The following is a 17553-nucleotide window of genomic DNA, read 5'->3' on the forward strand; positions in this document are numbered from 1 at the left end:
ACCATTATAATTTTTAGTCTTTTCTTACAGTAAGATGAAGAGACTAGACCAGTCGTTGCTTCATTCAGCAAGCTGTTATTGTTTCCTTTGAATAAAAATTGTTACTTTTTCATTTTTATTTTTATTTTTAGTTTCTTTAAGCTTTGTTGTTACTTTTGAGGGGAAGATACAAGTTTGGGTTTATTGGAGAAGATGTATAAGCAAATTTTAATGGGGGATGCATGGATGAGGGAAGCCGAAGAAGCATTGAAGTTGGTGGAAGACATAGAAAACAGAGTAAACAACAAGAACCCATCTCTGAAACCCCATGAAAATTGTGTTATAGACATTTCTTCTCGTTCCAAGCTTTTGGAATCTGGGATCAAAATTGATAGACTTGAATCACTTCTTAGAAACCCTCCTTCGAAACCAATTTTGTATGTTTCATCTCTCTCTCTCTCTCTCTCTCTCTCAGTTACACTTTATTATTATAGATTGCTTGTTTTTGGTGACCAGTTTAGTTTCCTACTGTTATACTGCTTTTTATGGTAACTTGACTTTTAAATCGATTAGGTCTGCTTGTATTCAGAACTAACGGATGCTTTTACCTTTCTTTGTCGAGGATTTGGACCGTTTGGTTGATTCTCTAGTGTATATATGTGTATCGAACTATCAATTGAAAAGATAAACTATGTGCTGAATTTGTTCTTATTCTGCTTCATAAGTAACCTGTTGCTGCAGTACATTTGCAGAACGGATGAAGATATCGATTATCGATGGAAGATGTTGTCGGATATGCGGCTAAGAACCAAAGCATTGGCTCTTAGCCTGTCTGCCTTACCAACTTCGAGCAGGTATCGTTTTTCTCATCTTTCATTTTGGGCAATTGAATTAGATAAGGCTAAAGCATAGTCGATAAATAGGGTGTTCCCCGGTGCACATGGCCAATTCTCTATCGTATGCAGCCTTTGCCTCTCATGTTGCAGAGTTTCCATGTCCTGAGCTCCTGCTTTTCCCAGTTTCGAAGGAGCAGCCTTAATATGATGATACCAGGAGAGCATCAAGTTTTGTTATGAAATAGCAGGGTTTGAACTTAATTATCTAAGAAATGTTCTTCTTCTTTGCAGGCCTGGAAGCTTAACTCATGGAAACAACAACGAACTGAAAAAAATGATCGGCGACTGTGTACAAGGTAGAACCGATCTATAATGGTTTGTAATGGTTAATTCTTGTGATAGTTATTCAAATATCTAGTATTCGTATTTGCAATTGTGCATGTAACTATATGTGTAACTTTGAAAAAGCTAGTGTAGTGAATTAGAATATCCTATCATCGGACTGTTAGTGTGCATAAGATTTTCGATTAGGATTTTGACTTCTCTGAGTAATGTTGTAATCTGCATGGATTGATGAACTGTTTGCTCACCGGGATTGACTAAATCTCACCGATCTTTAGCTTATCATACCTTGAAACACAAACCAGATATATTGCATTATTTCCGTACATATGTCATGGATGCTGATGTTTAGGAAGGTCTCTTTTCAATGCTTCCAAATAAACAGTCAATAACTCTGATTAAGTTTAACATCATGCAATTGCAGATCAAACAAAAACATTACCGTCTGAAGAGGAACAAGAGCTTTTACGACCGCTTATTGTATGTTTTTAGTATTACCCGTAAGATATTGTTGTTGAAAACAATTGTTCCTTGAGCTTATGTATTCTGAAAGGACCCTTGTTTGTTCCTTTGTTTGTGCAGGCTAATGATGTATCAATTCCCAGCCAAGTGCAGGTATTTGATGCGTATTTGAGCAGAATTGTTAACAAGTTAAAGCTTCAAATGTTTTAGTCATCTCTTAATCGGTTTCTCGATCTCTTTTCATGTTAATGGTGCAGATGAAACGATGCAGTACCTCAACTTCACTGAGTTTGCTCCAGAAGGTTTTCTGGATCTTCGGTGCAATACTAGGACTAGCTGCACTTATATTTATCTTAATTGTTATCTGTGCAGTCATATAATCTAATACATTGTATAGCCTTTTCGATTTTAAGCAGCAATTTGTCATCTATAGTTGACTGGTATGGCAATTCAGGACATTGGAAGCCTTGTTTTAGTGAAACATACTATGTTACTCAAACCTAGGTACGCGTGTCGGATACGAGTATGGTTGGACATGGATAGTTAAAGAAAAACAACTAGTCAGAGCAAATATAGAAACAAATACATAGTTACATACAAATTTATTTAAGCAAATGCTGAAATACTTTTATGATCTAGGCATAAATTGCAGAGAAATTTCCAAAGAAAATGTTGAAAGCTGTGTTTCCGAAGAATTAAATTAATGAATGCTAGAAACTCTAGTGTTATATGTTTAATAAATATATTGGAAGATGAAATTTTCAGTATTATCTTGAAATGGAATTCAGTTGCTTAAAAGCTAATGTTCTTCATAAGCATTTTCCAAGCTGCTCTAATGGCAAAAATAAAGCTGCAGTTATGACAGATAATTGTAGTCTTTAGATAACCACGAGTTTAGATTGTGATAATAAATAATAATCATATATCATTTACAAGCGTCTAAAACACTTGTGAGCTTTCTGTTTGCCGGAGCACACGCTAGAAAGCTTTCCATGGGTTAGATTCCATTTGAATTCCGATCAGCTACATGTTGCTCTGATGGAGCGTAATTAACCAGGAGCTGCTGAGCAAGAACCTTCTCATGAATAAAATGAACATCAAGGTCGACCTGTTTTGATGTACCATGGAGGACTATGTTGCAATGATACAGATACGGAGACGGATTTTGATACGTAAAACGGAAATATTCAAAATTACATAGTAGAGATACGGTAATGGTACGGTAAATATAAATAAACTTTAAAATTCCTAATTACTACAAATTCACATATTAAATCCGTATCTAATTTTCTGTTTGCACTATCTTCGTTAAAACATAAATATCTTGAGGTTTCGACGTCTGGTTTTGGTGTTTCAAGATGCTTTAAAAAGATAATCTAAAAACGGTTCATACATAAGAAGACACATCAACCCAGAAATATTTGATTCCCATCCAAAAATTAATCATAATTCAGCTTATATTAACAATCACCACACTGTTTTGTCTTTTCGTTTACCATTTGATGACCCTCCGACTCTCATGTCTTCGTTTACACGTAGTGGACATATTAACAAACACAAATTTATTGTTTAGTAATAATTTTTATTTAAATTAAATTTACAAAATACTAAATATTTAATGTTTGCTACAAGAAAAATAAAATATTTTGGAACTACTGTCTAATCCATGAAAACACAATTACTCCATACTTCGATTAATTTTGACAATATAATCATATAATTATTTAAGAGGCTTCAATGTAATCACATGATATAAACTTTTGGGTAAACTACTCAAATAACCACTTAATTATGGAATTAGTGTCGACATGACCACTATACTTTCATTTTTGGCAATATCACCACATAATTATATAAATGATTTCAATGTAACCACCTCTCGTTACAAAACAAACCACGTAATTAATGTGGTTGTTGTTGACTAACGGTGAGTTAGATATCCACATCAACTATATCGTTTATTTTGTAACGGAAAGGGTTACATGAAAACCACTTAAATAATCATGTAATCATATTACCAAAATTAAAAATATGGTGGTCATATCGACACCAGTACCATATTAAGTGGTCATTTGAAAACCCCCCACCCAACCCATTTTGGAAATCCAATTAAAACTCACACACACTACAATATCTGTATTTCTTGTACTTAAATTATTCTTTGCCAAAAGAATTCAATTCAAACACTTCTGCTGTCAGTTCATGTTGTCATTCAGTATATATATATATATTTCTGATGGTATAAAAAGTGTGATAGATTTCAGTTAGAGTGTTTTAGGCAGCATTGTAGTTTTACATTATTTGTGCTTCTTTTCAGTTTTCTTTCCTTGAAAAAGGGTTTCAACAATTCCACCCCTGTTACTAGTTGTTCCCATTGGGTTTAAAGTTGTTCATGTTGTGAGCCTCGCAAATAAAGGATCTAAACCTGGCACTTTTGGTGCTTGAAAAAAAATGCTACAATAAGTTTCTCTGTTGATATTTGTGTTTAAAGGGTGTAAGGTGTTGCAGTTTATAGTAGGAAGATGGCATTTTCTATTAATTTCCAGGCATGGAGTTGTTTTTGGGTGAAGGAGCCTCGTCTTAGAGTGAGAGCTGAGAGATCAGACTGTAATGATTTGTCAGTATTGTCATCTGATGGGGTCTCTGTGAGTGGATCAGTTCCTGTGATGGGAAAGAAAGCAATGAAAAAAGGGTCAGTGCTTGAAGATGGGAAATGGAATTTCAAGTCTACAACTGAGAAAAATATTGTTTCTGAAGAACTGGAACTATTCTGGGACGATGGTTATGGAACTAATACTGTGAAAGATTATATCGATGCTGCAAAGGACATGATTAAGCCGGACGGTGGACCACCAAGGTGGTTTTGCCCTGTTGAATGTGGGCGCCCTATCAAAGATTCTCCTCTACTTCTGTTTTTACCTGGTAAGTCTATACTTCCCAAGTTTTTTTTCTGTGTATTTGAATCATATCCTTGAACTCAAGTCGAAAATATATGTTTGAGACCCACATCTAAGTCATGAATACTTTAAGTTTACTGCTTTAAACAAGTGTGTTTCCTTCTTTTGTTTCTGAAATCTGATGCATGTAGGGCTAGATGGTGTTGGGATGGGCCTCATTTTGCACCATAAACCTCTTGGAAAGTAAGTTATTTTTATCTACGTTGAATACTTAATGCCCCATTTTTCCTGATAATTTTGCCTCACAACATCCATAGTTTCCTTTCAACGGTGGCAATTAAAGTTGGTTCAAGCAATAACTATTTGAGAAGTAACAATTTGTATTGAAGATTTTTGTTGAGTAATGCAGGGTTTTTGAAGTCCAATGCCTTCATATTCCAGTGAATGATCGAACACCATTTGAAGGTTCTTTGTCTTTTATGATCCTTCTTTGACTATAACAACTATATTAATCCGTCTCTTTATTTTCTTAAAATATACCCGTGTTGGCAAATTCCCGTATCAAACTCTTACGTCTGAAAAATTCGACCTTTTTTAAAATACGAAGGACTGGTGAAACTAGTTGAAGAAGCTGTTAGGATTGAGCATGCTTCCCATCCAAAGAGTCCAATCTATTTAGTGGGAGACTCCATTGGAGGATGCTTAGCCCTTGCCGTTGCTGCTCGTAATCCGAGTGTTGACTTAGTGATGATATTAGTAAATCCAGGTCAGTTTTCATTCACAATGAAGATCCTTTCTTTCATCAAGTAATTCAAAATCTTCATGAACTGAACTCTGTTGCTGAAATGCCAAGGTCAGCCTGATGGGGTTTTTTTTTCTTTCACATAATTTTAGCCACATCATTTGCCAGTTCTCAACTGCAACAATCTCTCCCTGTATTGGAAGCTTTCCCTGATGGATTACATGTTAGAACTATCCCCTTTCTTCTCAGCCTTATGATTGGTAAGCGTTAGCAGTGGCAGTCTCCTCCACCAATTAAGTTCCCTGAAAAGCGATTACATTCCATCATACCAGATCCATCTCAGCATAAACTATGGCAGTCACAACCGATTTCAGTCATTTTATTTCTGTTGATTTATTTTCTTTCTAGAATAGATTTTCTCCTTACACAATAGACTATCCTGGGACATATGGAATAATAAGATCTAAGCAGAAATTATATATATATATATATATATATATATATATATATATAATAAAGAAAACTTGGTTTCTCTCCAACCAGTCCTGAGATTTTAGTCTCCCTTTAATTGGTTGAAATAGCAACCACAATACACGGTAACACAAACTCTAATGCATAGCAGATATGAAATTCTAATACCATGATTCCCTACATGCATCATATATATAACCGCTGTTCTGTTACAGCATCCTTAGCTTTGTTCAATTTAGGTTCCATTGTTCAACAAAAGCTGAATGTACGACCAACATAGACAACTTTAGTTAGGTTGAAATCACTTGATTCGGATTACAGCTTCTGTTTTTATGAAATAGGGGAACCATTGAAAATGGCTAAAGTTGGTGTTGAAGCTAGGCTTCTTCCCACACAGAAATTTGAGAAAGTTTCTAGTAACCTCACTGCTTTGCTTCCCTTTTTTTCTGTAAGAACCATTCTTGATTCCTTGGATTTATCATTTGTTTTTGTTTGTTCCTGGCATTTTCTGCTTGTAATAGTGCTTTCCTTGCTCTATTTTCAGGGTTTACCTGAGATTTTACCTAAGGAGACTCTCCTTTGGAAGTTAAAGCTGCTTAAATCGGCTTCTGCTTATACTAATTCACGTCTCCATGCTGTTAAAGCTGAAGTATTAGTGATTGCCAGGTCTTTACTCGGATTCCAGGCTAGTGTCTGATATGGTTTGGCTAGGCTGCACTGACTTTTTGTTTTGCTTCAAGTGTCCATGTCTGACCTGATTTCCCACACATTTTTAGAAACGAGCATGAGGATATTGGCTCTCCTAGCGACTTCAAATACATGAAAAAACATAGAAAGACTTCAACATCAAACCCGATACTCACACCCTGAACAAATTAGTCATTCAACATAGGAGATTCCTATCTTGTTTTTTATATTCTGGTGATCTGTTTCTAAAAATTTATGTGCTTTAGTGACAAGGATCATCTATTTCCCAGTCGACAAGAAGCACTTCGTCTTAAGAAAGTATTACCAAATTGCATAGTTCGCATCTTCAAGGACAATGGTCATGCCCTTTTATTTGTAAGTCTTTGCTATCAGATCCTATGATGTCACCTTCTTGCTTTTATTTTTTTCAACTTTAGAATCTCTGTTGCTTTTGATTCAATCTTATGTGTTAGAAACCGGAAGCTATGCCATTTCAGCTTTTCGTGAGTCAGAATAACCTCGAATTAACTAACATGTTCTTTTGTGATGGTATAGGAAGACTGCATAAATTTGCTTACTATCATTAAAGGTACCTGCATATACCGGCATTCCAGCAGGCATGATTTTATCAAAGATTTTCTGCCTCCCAGCATCTATGAATACAAATGTGCATTTGATGACTTTTCAGGGTAATTCCACTAGCCATATATGCAGATAATATACATGTATAGATGCATATAAACATACAGACATATCTGAGAAACCTGTTTAAGTTGCATCATTTGATTCATTTCTCCTTATTTGGGACTCTTCAAGCTGATATTTTCCGCCACTTGGATTGCAGAATCTTACGTTTTCTCGTATGTACAACGATGTTCTCAACCATGGAAGATGGGAAGATAGTTGGGGGGCTTGCAGGGGTTCCGGATGAGGGTCCCGTATTGTTAGTTGGCGACCATATGTTATTGGGGATGGAAATCAACTGCCTGGCAGAAGCATTCTTAAGAGAAAAGAAGATCATGATCCGTGGAATGTCGCACCCCGAGTTGTTTGGGGGAAATTTCCAGAAATTATCCACTACATTTAACTTTTCTGATTGGCTCAAAGTGATGGGAGCAATGCCTGTCTCACCAAAATCACTTTTCAAAGCTTTATCTGCAAACTCCCATGTACTTCTTTATCCTGGTGGTGCTCGTGAGGCCCTCCATCATAAGGTGAGAATATGCTTCAGGCTTTATCCAATGGAACCAAGTCCGAGAACCTGAAATCCAGGTTTTTAATTCCGGTTGCAATCGCGGTTTCCATGTGTTGGACTGTGAATATCGAAAATAGTTTAAGATTTCCGCATTTCTGCTTTACTCATGAGGATCAAACAATGTGTTCTTCATTGCAGGGAGAACAATATAAACTATTTTGGCCTGATCAACCAGAATTTGTGAGATTCGCGGCACAGTTTGGGGCCACCATTGTACCATTTGGGGTTGTAGGAGAAGATGATATAGTGCAAGTAAGTTCATGTTTCTTTTAACCATGTATATATATGATATCATTTCATTGTTGTATAGCCATATTTATATCATTTGTTAGCAGATGCTCCTTGATTACAATGACTACATGAAAATCCCTATTGTTAATGACAAAATCAAAGAAGCCATTCAAGATGGTGTGCAATTCAGGTCACTATTCTCTCTCTAATCAATCATTTGTTTTATAAAATTTTAGGGTGAAGTAGACAAAGGGTACCCGATTATAGGATATTGTTTTGTTGAGTCCCTAACTATTAACAGTTAAAAATAGTCCCCCGACTATTAAAAGTTATAAAATAATCACCGGCTATTCATATGTTCCAAACTCGTCCTTTTCTGTTAAAAAATTGACGGCGTTCTAAGCTAGACGTTAACTTGCTGACTGAGTTATGATAAAATCTGATCTCATAATCTCAAACGACTATCATATCTCAATCAGCACATTAACGTCCAACTCAGACAACTGTTAATTTTTTAACGGAAAAAGACGAGTTTGGGACATATTGAATAGTCAAACGACCATTTTATAACTTTTAATAGTTGAAGGACTCAACAAAACAACACTCTATAATTGGAAGATCATTTTATAACTTTTAACGGTCGATGAATTTATTAAAATAATATTTTATAATCAGAAAATCATTTTTTTTATGTACTTTACCTAAAAAAAAATTTCGTTTAGCATTATCGTTGGCACATATGTTAACATAAAAAAACTCTGCTTTTGATGTTAAAAAAGTTGCATTTATCCAGTAATGGGATGAATAGATAATATGGTGTAAATGCAGGGATAAAGCACTAGGAGAGGTTGCTAGCCAAGAGATCTTCATTCCAGCTTTGTTACCCAAAATTCCAGGCCGGATTTACTTCGTTTTCGGAAAACCGATGAAACTGAAAGGCAGAGATGATTTGGTGAAGAATCGAGAAGCTGCAAGTGAAGTATATTTGCAGGTAAAATCTGAAGTTGAACACTGTATTGATTACTTGTTAAAGAAGCGAGAAGAGGACCCTTTTAGAAACATATTTAACAGAATGATCTACCGAACTTTCTATTCTCCTTTATACGAAGTTCCTTCTTTCAAGCCTTGAAGGAAACAAAAATATCCCCCCTGGAATTCACCATCTCCATTCTGTAATTCATACAACAATTAATCATGGCTTCTGGTTTCCGGTTTTCTCTTTTATGGGTGTGTTTGTAGGGTAGCCGTGGTTGATCACTTTTTCTAACCTTATGTTTTGGTTTTGTTCTGATTATTTGTTGTTGAAAAAATTAACGTTGATATTAATGTGTCATCATAATATAATGTTATTTTAATATTAAAAAATAAAAAAAATCATATCAATGTCATTGTTAATTTTTTAACGGTGAGTGACCAGAACATAATGTTAGATATGATTTTGGATATAATAATAGTTGAATGATCAAAATAACAATTAAGTAATAGATGGGTGACCAAATATATAGTTTATCTATTTTACTAATGATAAAAATAAAAAGAATACAAGAGGATATGAGACTGTGCGTCTCGACTTACTTTTAACTTTAATTCTGATTATCCATTTATATAGATAATTATTTGATTATAGAAGAAATCAACTTAGCAACAAATATATTCAAACAAGAATTTTTAAATTTAATCAACGTTCAATAGTAGAAGTATAATTTTAAACAGATTCAAATGAAATTTAGGTTACAAAACTCTAATAATCTTAAATCACTAAATATTCAAACAATCATATCGAACATTTAAACCTTTATTATACTAGAATCTACAACATTACAACAGACATTATTCCTTCAATTTTATCTAAGCTGAAGTAATTACTCGTCCACATAAAATCGATTGTGTTCACAATAACTCTGTATGGTCCTTATGGATTTGGCTCCGATGAATTTGAGTTTGTTTCATAGCTTTATCAGTACAAGATGAAGTTCAGCGCGGTACGTTTTAGTTGTAGTAATTCCTTAATACAGAGCTCAGCTCCGATGAGTGTGAGTTTGAGTTTGTCTCCCAGCTTGTCATCAGAGATTTATATTGCGGTTTCCATTACGTTTTTCAACATTGTATTTATCTTGATTGCGGAAATAACGGTGTTATTGTGATCATTGCATGTACCGTGATTTTATAAACTTAACTCGACTCGAAAAAAATCAAATTCGAATCAAGTTATAAAATAGAACTCGAAATTTTTAAAAGTTACAGAATTTATTTTTTACCTTGAGTGGAGTCCCTCTACTTTGTATGATATATGTATATCACATATGAAAATAATATGAAAAAATATATAAATTACATATGGTTATAAAAACCCGTTTAAATAAGAATCAAATAGTATCATAATATTATAAATATTTACAATTACATTTAAACAGGAACTCGAACAACTTGACTCAAATTTTATAAACTCGACTCGAAAAAAATTCAAAAATTAAATTCGAGTTATAAAATAAGACTCTTCAACTCAAATAACTCGAAATTTTTTTACTCGACTCGATCGAACACTCATTTCTAACTGCAGTGTCACTGTTATAGATATTACATACATTATGATATAATTTATTTCTTAAAAATAAGTATGATTTTATATCGCGAATGTAATGATACTGTCGTGATAACCTTAAAAAACATTAGCTAAAATCTTACACTACGTTACAGTCACAATTTAACACTTTACGGCGGTGAGCAAGAAATAATCAACTTAACTTGGTTTCGGTTTTTGAACATATAAACATGATACTACATGTTGTCTACATTAAGGGAAAAAAAACACAAAAGAAAAGTATAGTTCACAAATTCATAGGTTTTGTTTATTGAAAAAGAAGAAAATATGTTAATTTTTTCTTTAAATACTAAATATTAACAAAGAATGGTATAAGGTTATTATTATTATTATTAATTTGGGGTAAGTATAAAGTAATATCTATTTAAAAATAACTCTCAACTATTTAACATTGAACGCTTACAACCTAATATTATTTATGTTCGAATTTAAGATTTTATGAAACAACAATAATTTATTTACCATCAAAATCGTCTGATAATGATGGAATGATACAAGGTTTTTGATTAGATGGATGGTTATGGTTAGTATTGTATCTTTCTATCCTTTATTAAAGCAACCAAGCCACTGAACATGCCTGCCTTTACAAAAATAAATATTCACTTTAACTTTAGGATTTTCTCATATTTTCTTCCATATTTTTGTGGAAAATCCTATGAAATAATAATCAACTTGAATATTACTCACCTTAATTTAGTCCTAAATACCGGCCACTAATAAATTTATTCATATTCAAATTTTAAAATATAAAATATAAAATGTGTTATCATATATTTTCAGTTTAAACTGATTTTAAGAATATTAAAACTATCTATCTTATTTTTAATTAAAAAGCATCTGATTTTACTAATACAAGGGGATTAATACAGAATTCATAGAATGATCTTAGTAATTAAAGGGAGTGTTCTTTTTATTAGAGGTATTGAATTCAAACAGTTACGTCTGCAAGGTGTATGCACGTTGTCAATGACTAAGAAAGATTCTAAACATATACTACCTTGTAATATCTCTAGATTATTACCAAAAAGAGAGATTCCAATAATTATAGTATTAAATTTTATAAAATTTATTCACACTACACTTTATAAAAACTTCCAACATATACTTTAAATATTTTTAATTTTCACTCACTATACTTTAAAATATTTTTATTTTTCTCACTAAACTTAATACATTAAGTTTTTTTGTCACTCAGTCGTTTTCTTACTAATATTGTTATAAATGTATTGTTATATAGATGCAAAACGACATCGTTTCAGTAAAAGTTTTGTTTCTTTTAAAACAACATTATTTTAATGACGTTAACTATTTAAAGGCGGAGTTAAAAAAATATAATGTATTAAGTTTAGTAAAAGAAATAAAGATTTTTAAAGTTTAGTGAATAAAATAGAAGTGAGAGTAAAGTTAAGTGACGAAAATTGTAGTTTACCCAAATTAGCATTGAAGAAATACAAACAGCTAAAAACAAAGAAACCAAATACATTTAACCAATAGAAAGTAACACTTGAAGAAACCAGATATCCTCTTCTTCTTCTTCGCTCTCTCTCTCTCTCTCTACAAATAATCTTTTATCAAGATCTCATCCACTTTCTCTCTCCAAAACTGTATCTTCTTCTTAATAATAATAATAATAATACTTTCGGGTCATTTTTATTTGGCTTCTCCAAGTTTCTTCTTAAGACCTATTAAATTTAACCTCTTTTTAGTTAGCTAGCTTCAAGATTATTGTTTCCCCACTTTTTCCTGAAATTTGGAAGCTCCCAAATTCACAGCGGTAAAAAGGGAAAGGTTTTATGATTTTCTTTGCATAGTGAATTCTACCTTATCTGTGTGTTTGAATGATTAGTTTAAGCTGTGCATTTGGCAATTTCTTGTGACTGGATCATGCTTTGTTACAATTCCTTGATTCGTGGTATCTAATTATCTGTTTACTATTTAGTGATCTAAAAGCAAGACCCAGATTAGAATATGTTGAGAAATGGGGTGTGTGTTGGGAAGAGAGGTATCTTCAGGGATCGTTTCAGAGTCCAGAAAGAATAAAAATGGAGATTTTGAATCCAATAGGGAAGTAGATAATGTTGCAGTTCCGAAGACTGATGCTAGTGTTGTAGAGGTTGAAAGTGAGGGTACCCAGGAGGAGGAAAAAGCTGATGGTATTGGTAAAAGAAAACAAAGGGTGGAAAGGAGAAAACCAAAGCCAAATCCAAGGCTTGGTAACATACCGAAACATTTGCGCGGAGAGCAGGTGGCCGCTGGATGGCCTTCGTGGTTGTCAGATGCATGTGGAGAGGCCCTTAATGGGTGGATTCCACGAAGGGCCGACACATTCGAGAAGATTGATAAGGTGGGGCAGTTTTTGCTTTTGTTCAATGTTATACTTGTCGAATGATGATGTCGAAAATGTAGTTTTCTTTGGATTGTTAAATGCTTTTAGTTGTGTTCTTTGTTCGATTTGTGGCATATAGATGGTCAATTTTGTAGCAGCTGACTTTATTTACATTATCTTGGATACTGTTTGATTCTTGGTCTTGTTCTCGATGCTGATATTTTTGAAGATGGTGTTTCGGTTTAAATACTTATCTTTCCTTACTAAAAGATAAGGTGCACTATTTTTCTTTTGTTCAATGTTATCCTTATTGAATGATGATGTAAAAAATGTAGTTTGTTTTGAAATGTTGGAGCATTTAACTGGTTGTGCCATTTAAGTTGTGGTCATTGTTTAATTTGTAGCATGTTGATGGCTGATTTTGTCGCCTCTGGTTTTAGTTACATCATCTTCAATGTTGTTTGGTTCTCGGATTGGTGTTCTGATTCAGACACTTACATTTGCATGCTAATGATAGATTGGCTCAGGAACATATAGCAATGTGTATAAAGCTAAAGATATGGTGACAGATAATATTGTTGCACTAAAGAAAGTCCGGTTTGATAATCTGGAACCTGAAAGTGTGCAATTCATGGCTAGAGAGATTCTCATATTGCGGAGGTTGGATCATCCCAATGTTATAAAATTGGAAGGTTTAGTTACTTCGAGGATGTCGTGTAGTTTGTACCTGGTATTTCAGTATATGGAACATGATTTGGCTGGGCTTGCAGCAAGCCCGCTAGTAAAGTTTACGGAGCCACAGGTTAGCCCCGACTCATCTTGTGATTTAAATTGGTAGTAAAATTTGTGGTTACATCCTTGCCAAGGTGGTGACTCAAGAAGTATGCTTAAAATATATGATACCATTGTAGGTTAAATGTTACATGCATCAACTACTCTCTGGACTAGAGCACTGTCACAACCGGGGAGTGCTTCACCGTGATATTAAAGGGTCCAATCTTCTTATTGATGATGAAGGTGTGCTTAAGATTGCTGATTTTGGGCTGGCAACATTCTTTGATCCTAACCATAAGCACCCAATGACTAGTCGGGTGGTTACTCTGTGGTATCGAGCCCCTGAGCTTCTTCTTGGGGCTACAGAATACGCTGTTGGTGTGGACCTTTGGAGTGTGGGATGCATTTTAGGTGAGCTCTTGGCTGGGAAACCCATTATGCCTGGTCGAACAGAGGTAGGGTTTTATTCATTTTGCTGTTTTTCGGGATTATTTTCTATATCTTTGTGCAAGATTATAGCCGGAAGGTATTTCGGCATCACTGCTCATCTGGGAAGTTATTTCTTTCTCACTTTCTCGTTTAACTTAATTTCTTAAAAGTTTGCTGTATTCTGTGTTTAGGGCATACATCATATTGACTGGAGGGTGATATTTTGCAACCAATAAATTACAATATCATATCTTGAATATTTCATTATTTTCTCTTTCTGTTCTTTTGCATGTTGAAAATGAACAGGTGACATTTGGTGTAATTGTACTACCGTTTATTGCCGCTAACTGTTTATGTTTTGATCAATTAGGTGGAACAATTACATAAGATATACAAGTTATGTGGTTCACCATCAGATGAATACTGGAAGAAGTCAAAGTTGCCAAATGCAGCCTTGTTTAAACCTCGAGAGCCTTATAAACGATGCATAAGGGAGACATTTAAAGATTTCCCACCGTCATTGCTGCCCCTTATAGATACTCTTCTTGCAATTGATCCAGCAGAACGTTCGACTGCTACCGCTGCATTAAGAAGTGAAGTGAGTTCTTTGTTTTCAATGAACATTCTCTTCATCTCTTTATTCTTGGCATCTTTTTGACATTTTATTTATAACGATTGATTTATCGTGGAGATGCTCTTTTGAAATGACCATTTTAATATCCTCTACAGTTCTTCACGACGGAACCTTATGCTTGTGAACCTTCTAGCCTCCCAAAATATCCACCCAGTAAAGAGATGGATGCAAAACGACGAGATGATGAAGCTCGGAGGTCAATTCTTTTGCTTTAATCACCGACTGTTTTACAAAACTCTGCTAGCAGATTAGATTTCAAGAAATGTTTTAGTTTGATGGAATGTCATGGAAAAAAGGTTATATTCAGTTATACACATGCATAAGAATGTGAGATACCTTTTAGTGCTTGCTCTGTTGGAAAGATCGAACATGGTTTGCATGTTCAGATACGGAGATTCAGGTCTTTCTGGATCTTACTTGCAATGTCTTAAATGATTCTTTACTAAATGTATATGATAGAACTTGTTATGACTTGAGAAACTTTGAATTTTGCTGGTTGGTTAGATCAGTGTAAATGTGCAATGTTTAGGATTTTTCAAAGCGGTATTGTTCGAGTTTAGTTCCATTTGAGTTTTAACCACACTGTTAATGGCGTGGGAATTTGTTTTCTACCCATGGTTGTCTGCTTAGAAAGTTTTCAATATATTTCATTATGATTTTTGAAGCTCGTACTTGTGTCCTGCTCTCGATTTCACAGGAAAATGCAAATATACATTTGAAAGCATCAAGTCATTTATATCTCCTGTATATATTATCTGTAATTGACAGTGACATCTAAATTTGCAAAATCAGAGCGGCCGGTAAAGCCGAGGGTGATGCTGCAAGGAAGACAAGGACACGCAATCGTGCTAGTGCAATCCCTGCTCCAAAAGCCAATGCTGAGCTTAGGTCTAATCTTGATGTAAGTCGGATGATTAACTTTTGTCAACAACTGCTATCTCATTTATTTTCTTCAAAGATGGACACTCCTTTTTCTTTTTGTTTCATGTTTCTTTTATACCGTGTTTCCCCTAAGCAAACAACAAGCATCGCATCGCATTGATCCTGCACTCGTTCCTTGTGATTACAACGAGAAGTTCTGGGTCTAGCCGTGACCAACATAGTTAAAATCTTCATAACTAATTTTGGGTTTCCTTCTGAAGCAGAGAAGGCGCCTAATATCACACGCCAATGCAAAAAGCAAAAGCGATAAATTCCCCCCACCACACCAGGATGCAGCTCTCGACTTTCCGTTAGGAGCATCACATCGCATTGATCCTGCACTTGTTCCTCCGGATATCTCCTTCAGCACTACATCATTCACTTATTTGAAAGAACCAATCCAAACTCGGTCAGGTCCATTGGTCGAATCTGCCAACACTGGTGCTTCAAGACGAAAGAAGCATGTTGCAGGCGGAGGTTCACACGAATCATCTAAGTCTTCAGCAGGATCCCAAAACGGAAAAAGTGGTGATACCAGGATTAAAGGAAAGAAAAGCATACTTTAAACTTTGAAAGTGTATATAAGAAAAGGATTTATGAAATTAGACGATGGAATTCGCTGACAGTGTCTACAGTCAATGCAGGTATAGTCAATAGGTTCTTGTTTGTTTTCAGTCATAGAAGCATGAATATTGTTTTGTTAAAAATGCATTAAAGGGTTGAAAGAAACTGTTCTATGTATATATACACTCACGCATATATATATATAATATAACAGATCATTTTTTTGTCAAATATATATATATATATATATATATATATATATATATATAACAGATCATTTGTTACTGTTGGGACTAAAGAGGCCATATATGTATGATATTAGAAAAGAAAAGAAATCATATTCTAATATATCCTTAACTTGGTGGTCCTTTGTAACTTTCAGATTCCTCAATTAATATTCTTGACATATATATATATATATATATCAAAGAACTGATAACTCATGTATTAATGTCGTACCTGTGCACTATATCATGTTACAATTCTATTTAAGGTATTTTATAATAATTCATATATATATATATATATATATATATATATATAATTTTTGCAGCAATCTTGTGTACGTATTGTTTTGTGTGTTTTTTTTTTCAATTCCATATTTGTGTTATGCTTAATTGTCTTATGTAGAGATGATCTAGGATATTATGTTGGAAGAGAACTTATGAAATTTAAGGGTCAAAAATACAACAAATATTTAAATTATTTGAAAATTTAAAATTTTAAGAGACACCTCGGTATTTCTTCATCCATCTTGGGTCATATGTATGTATGTATTAGCAAGGAATCATGGAGCTGATGAACACAAACAATGCTTTAAAGTTAGTGATAGGTTAACAATGTTCCCATCTTGTTTTATTTGTATAAAATGGGATTGAAACCTTTTTGAGGAAATCTCTTTAAATTGATGGTTGGTAACAATAGAATTGGACCCCAAAAATAAAAGAAGAAAGATGCAGTTGGACCATGCAAGCCTACACAACAACTTGGGTCACCCCAACAAATGAAAATGATTAAGAATATATGCATCAAATATGTTAGAATTCAAATCTAATTTTACTACTTATGATGGCAGTATGGATAATTCTTGAACATTATGGAAATCAATGTTGGCAAAAGAAAAGAAATTAAAGAGGCAACAAGATGATATAGTTGCATGAAGTTTGAAATTGTCAAAGTTGTCAACACACTTGGCAAAAGGTGGCAAAAGCTAGAAGATTCTTGATTAGTGAAGCATGATCTTGAATTACTTAAGAACTAAGCATGGAAAATAAACATGTGACAATTGATGATGGAAGGGAATTTCGTTAAGATAAGGAACTCCATGTGGCAATACAAGAAGGATTTGGAAATGCCTAGATCTTTCATTAAGGAGGTTAATTACCCTTATAAATATATGTC

The 17553-nt window shown here is 34.0% G+C and overlaps 3 protein-coding genes across 8 annotated transcripts; all 3 read left to right on the forward strand.

The window, feature by feature from the left end:
* The first annotated feature begins 1 nt into the window (after position 1).
* LOC120150363 lies at positions 2-2047 on the forward strand. 2 transcript variants are annotated; one of them, XM_039163056.1, is made up of 7 exons: positions 2-173; positions 206-416; positions 732-833; positions 1107-1171; positions 1582-1637; positions 1740-1772; positions 1877-2047. In XM_039163056.1, exons 2-7 carry the CDS (start codon positions 211-213, stop codon positions 1997-1999), a joined length of 585 nt encoding a protein of 194 aa, XP_039018987.1. In that variant the 5' UTR covers positions 2-173; positions 206-210; the 3' UTR covers positions 2000-2047. The 2 variants fall into 2 exon arrangements, with proteins under 2 accessions (XP_039018987.1, XP_039018986.1); XM_039163055.1 differs by lacking the exon at positions 2-173 and having other exon boundaries at positions 180-416.
* A 1603-nt stretch (positions 2048-3650) lies between these two features.
* Positions 3651-9040, forward strand: LOC120150356 (acyltransferase-like protein At1g54570, chloroplastic). 2 transcript variants are annotated; one of them, XM_039163047.1, is made up of 14 exons: positions 3651-3656; positions 4358-4541; positions 4708-4759; positions 4926-4981; positions 5124-5282; positions 5411-5518; positions 6071-6177; positions 6274-6395; positions 6683-6791; positions 6972-7105; positions 7261-7630; positions 7810-7923; positions 8007-8092; positions 8731-9040. In XM_039163047.1, exons 1-14 carry the CDS (start codon positions 3651-3653, stop codon positions 9029-9031), a joined length of 1908 nt encoding a protein of 635 aa, XP_039018978.1. In that variant the 3' UTR covers positions 9032-9040. The 2 variants fall into 2 exon arrangements, with proteins under 2 accessions (XP_039018978.1, XP_039018977.1); XM_039163046.1 differs by lacking the exon at positions 3651-3656 and having other exon boundaries at positions 4028-4541.
* Positions 9041-12118: 3078 nt separating this feature from the next.
* On the forward strand, positions 12119-16172 carry LOC120150659 (probable serine/threonine-protein kinase At1g54610). Of its 4 annotated transcripts, none has more exons than XM_039163302.1 (8): positions 12119-12278; positions 12455-12848; positions 13348-13632; positions 13742-14059; positions 14404-14631; positions 14763-14863; positions 15454-15568; positions 15810-16172. In XM_039163302.1, the coding sequence occupies exons 2-8, from the start codon at positions 12483-12485 to the stop codon at positions 16152-16154; spliced, it is 1758 nt and encodes a 585-aa protein (XP_039019233.1). In that variant the 5' UTR covers positions 12119-12278; positions 12455-12482; the 3' UTR covers positions 16155-16172. The 4 variants fall into 4 exon arrangements, with proteins under 4 accessions (XP_039019233.1, XP_039019234.1, XP_039019235.1 ...); XM_039163303.1 differs by having other exon boundaries at positions 15813-16172; XM_039163304.1 differs by having other exon boundaries at positions 15460-15568.
* Positions 16173-17553: the final 1381 nt, after the last annotated feature.

This window comes from Hibiscus syriacus, unplaced genomic scaffold (assembly GCF_006381635.1).
Source record: "Hibiscus syriacus cultivar Baekdansim isolate YM2019G1 unplaced genomic scaffold, ASM638163v2 tig00111022_pilon, whole genome shotgun sequence".
NCBI classification, from domain to species: Eukaryota; Viridiplantae; Streptophyta; class Magnoliopsida; order Malvales; family Malvaceae; genus Hibiscus; species Hibiscus syriacus.

What these genes read in the sequence shown, in the direction of transcription:
- LOC120150363 (XM_039163055.1), top strand. Translation starts at nt 193, where the DNA reads ATGTATAAGCAAATTTTAATGGGGGATGCATGGATGAGGGAAGCCGAA. An exon ending in GATCGGCGACTGTGTACAAG is followed by an intron (nt 1,172 to 1,581) that starts GTAGAACCGATC and finishes ATGCAATTGCAG; the next exon opens with ATCAAACAAAAACATTACCG. An exon ending in CAATTCCCAGCCAAGTGCAG is followed by an intron (nt 1,773 to 1,876) that starts GTATTTGATGCG and finishes TTAATGGTGCAG; the next exon opens with ATGAAACGATGCAGTACCTC.
- LOC120150356 (XM_039163046.1), top strand. Translation starts at nt 4,142, where the DNA reads ATGGCATTTTCTATTAATTTCCAGGCATGGAGTTGTTTTTGGGTGAAG. An exon ending in GAAGTATTAGTGATTGCCAG is followed by an intron (nt 6,396 to 6,682) that starts GTCTTTACTCGG and finishes TATGTGCTTTAG; the next exon opens with TGACAAGGATCATCTATTTC. An exon ending in CAAGATGGTGTGCAATTCAG is followed by an intron (nt 8,093 to 8,730) that starts GTCACTATTCTC and finishes GTGTAAATGCAG; the next exon opens with GGATAAAGCACTAGGAGAGG.
- LOC120150659 (XM_039163302.1), top strand. Translation starts at nt 12,483, where the DNA reads ATGGGGTGTGTGTTGGGAAGAGAGGTATCTTCAGGGATCGTTTCAGAG. An exon ending in CATTCGAGAAGATTGATAAG is followed by an intron (nt 12,849 to 13,347) that starts GTGGGGCAGTTT and finishes TGCTAATGATAG; the next exon opens with ATTGGCTCAGGAACATATAG. An exon ending in TAAAGTTTACGGAGCCACAG is followed by an intron (nt 13,633 to 13,741) that starts GTTAGCCCCGAC and finishes ATACCATTGTAG; the next exon opens with GTTAAATGTTACATGCATCA.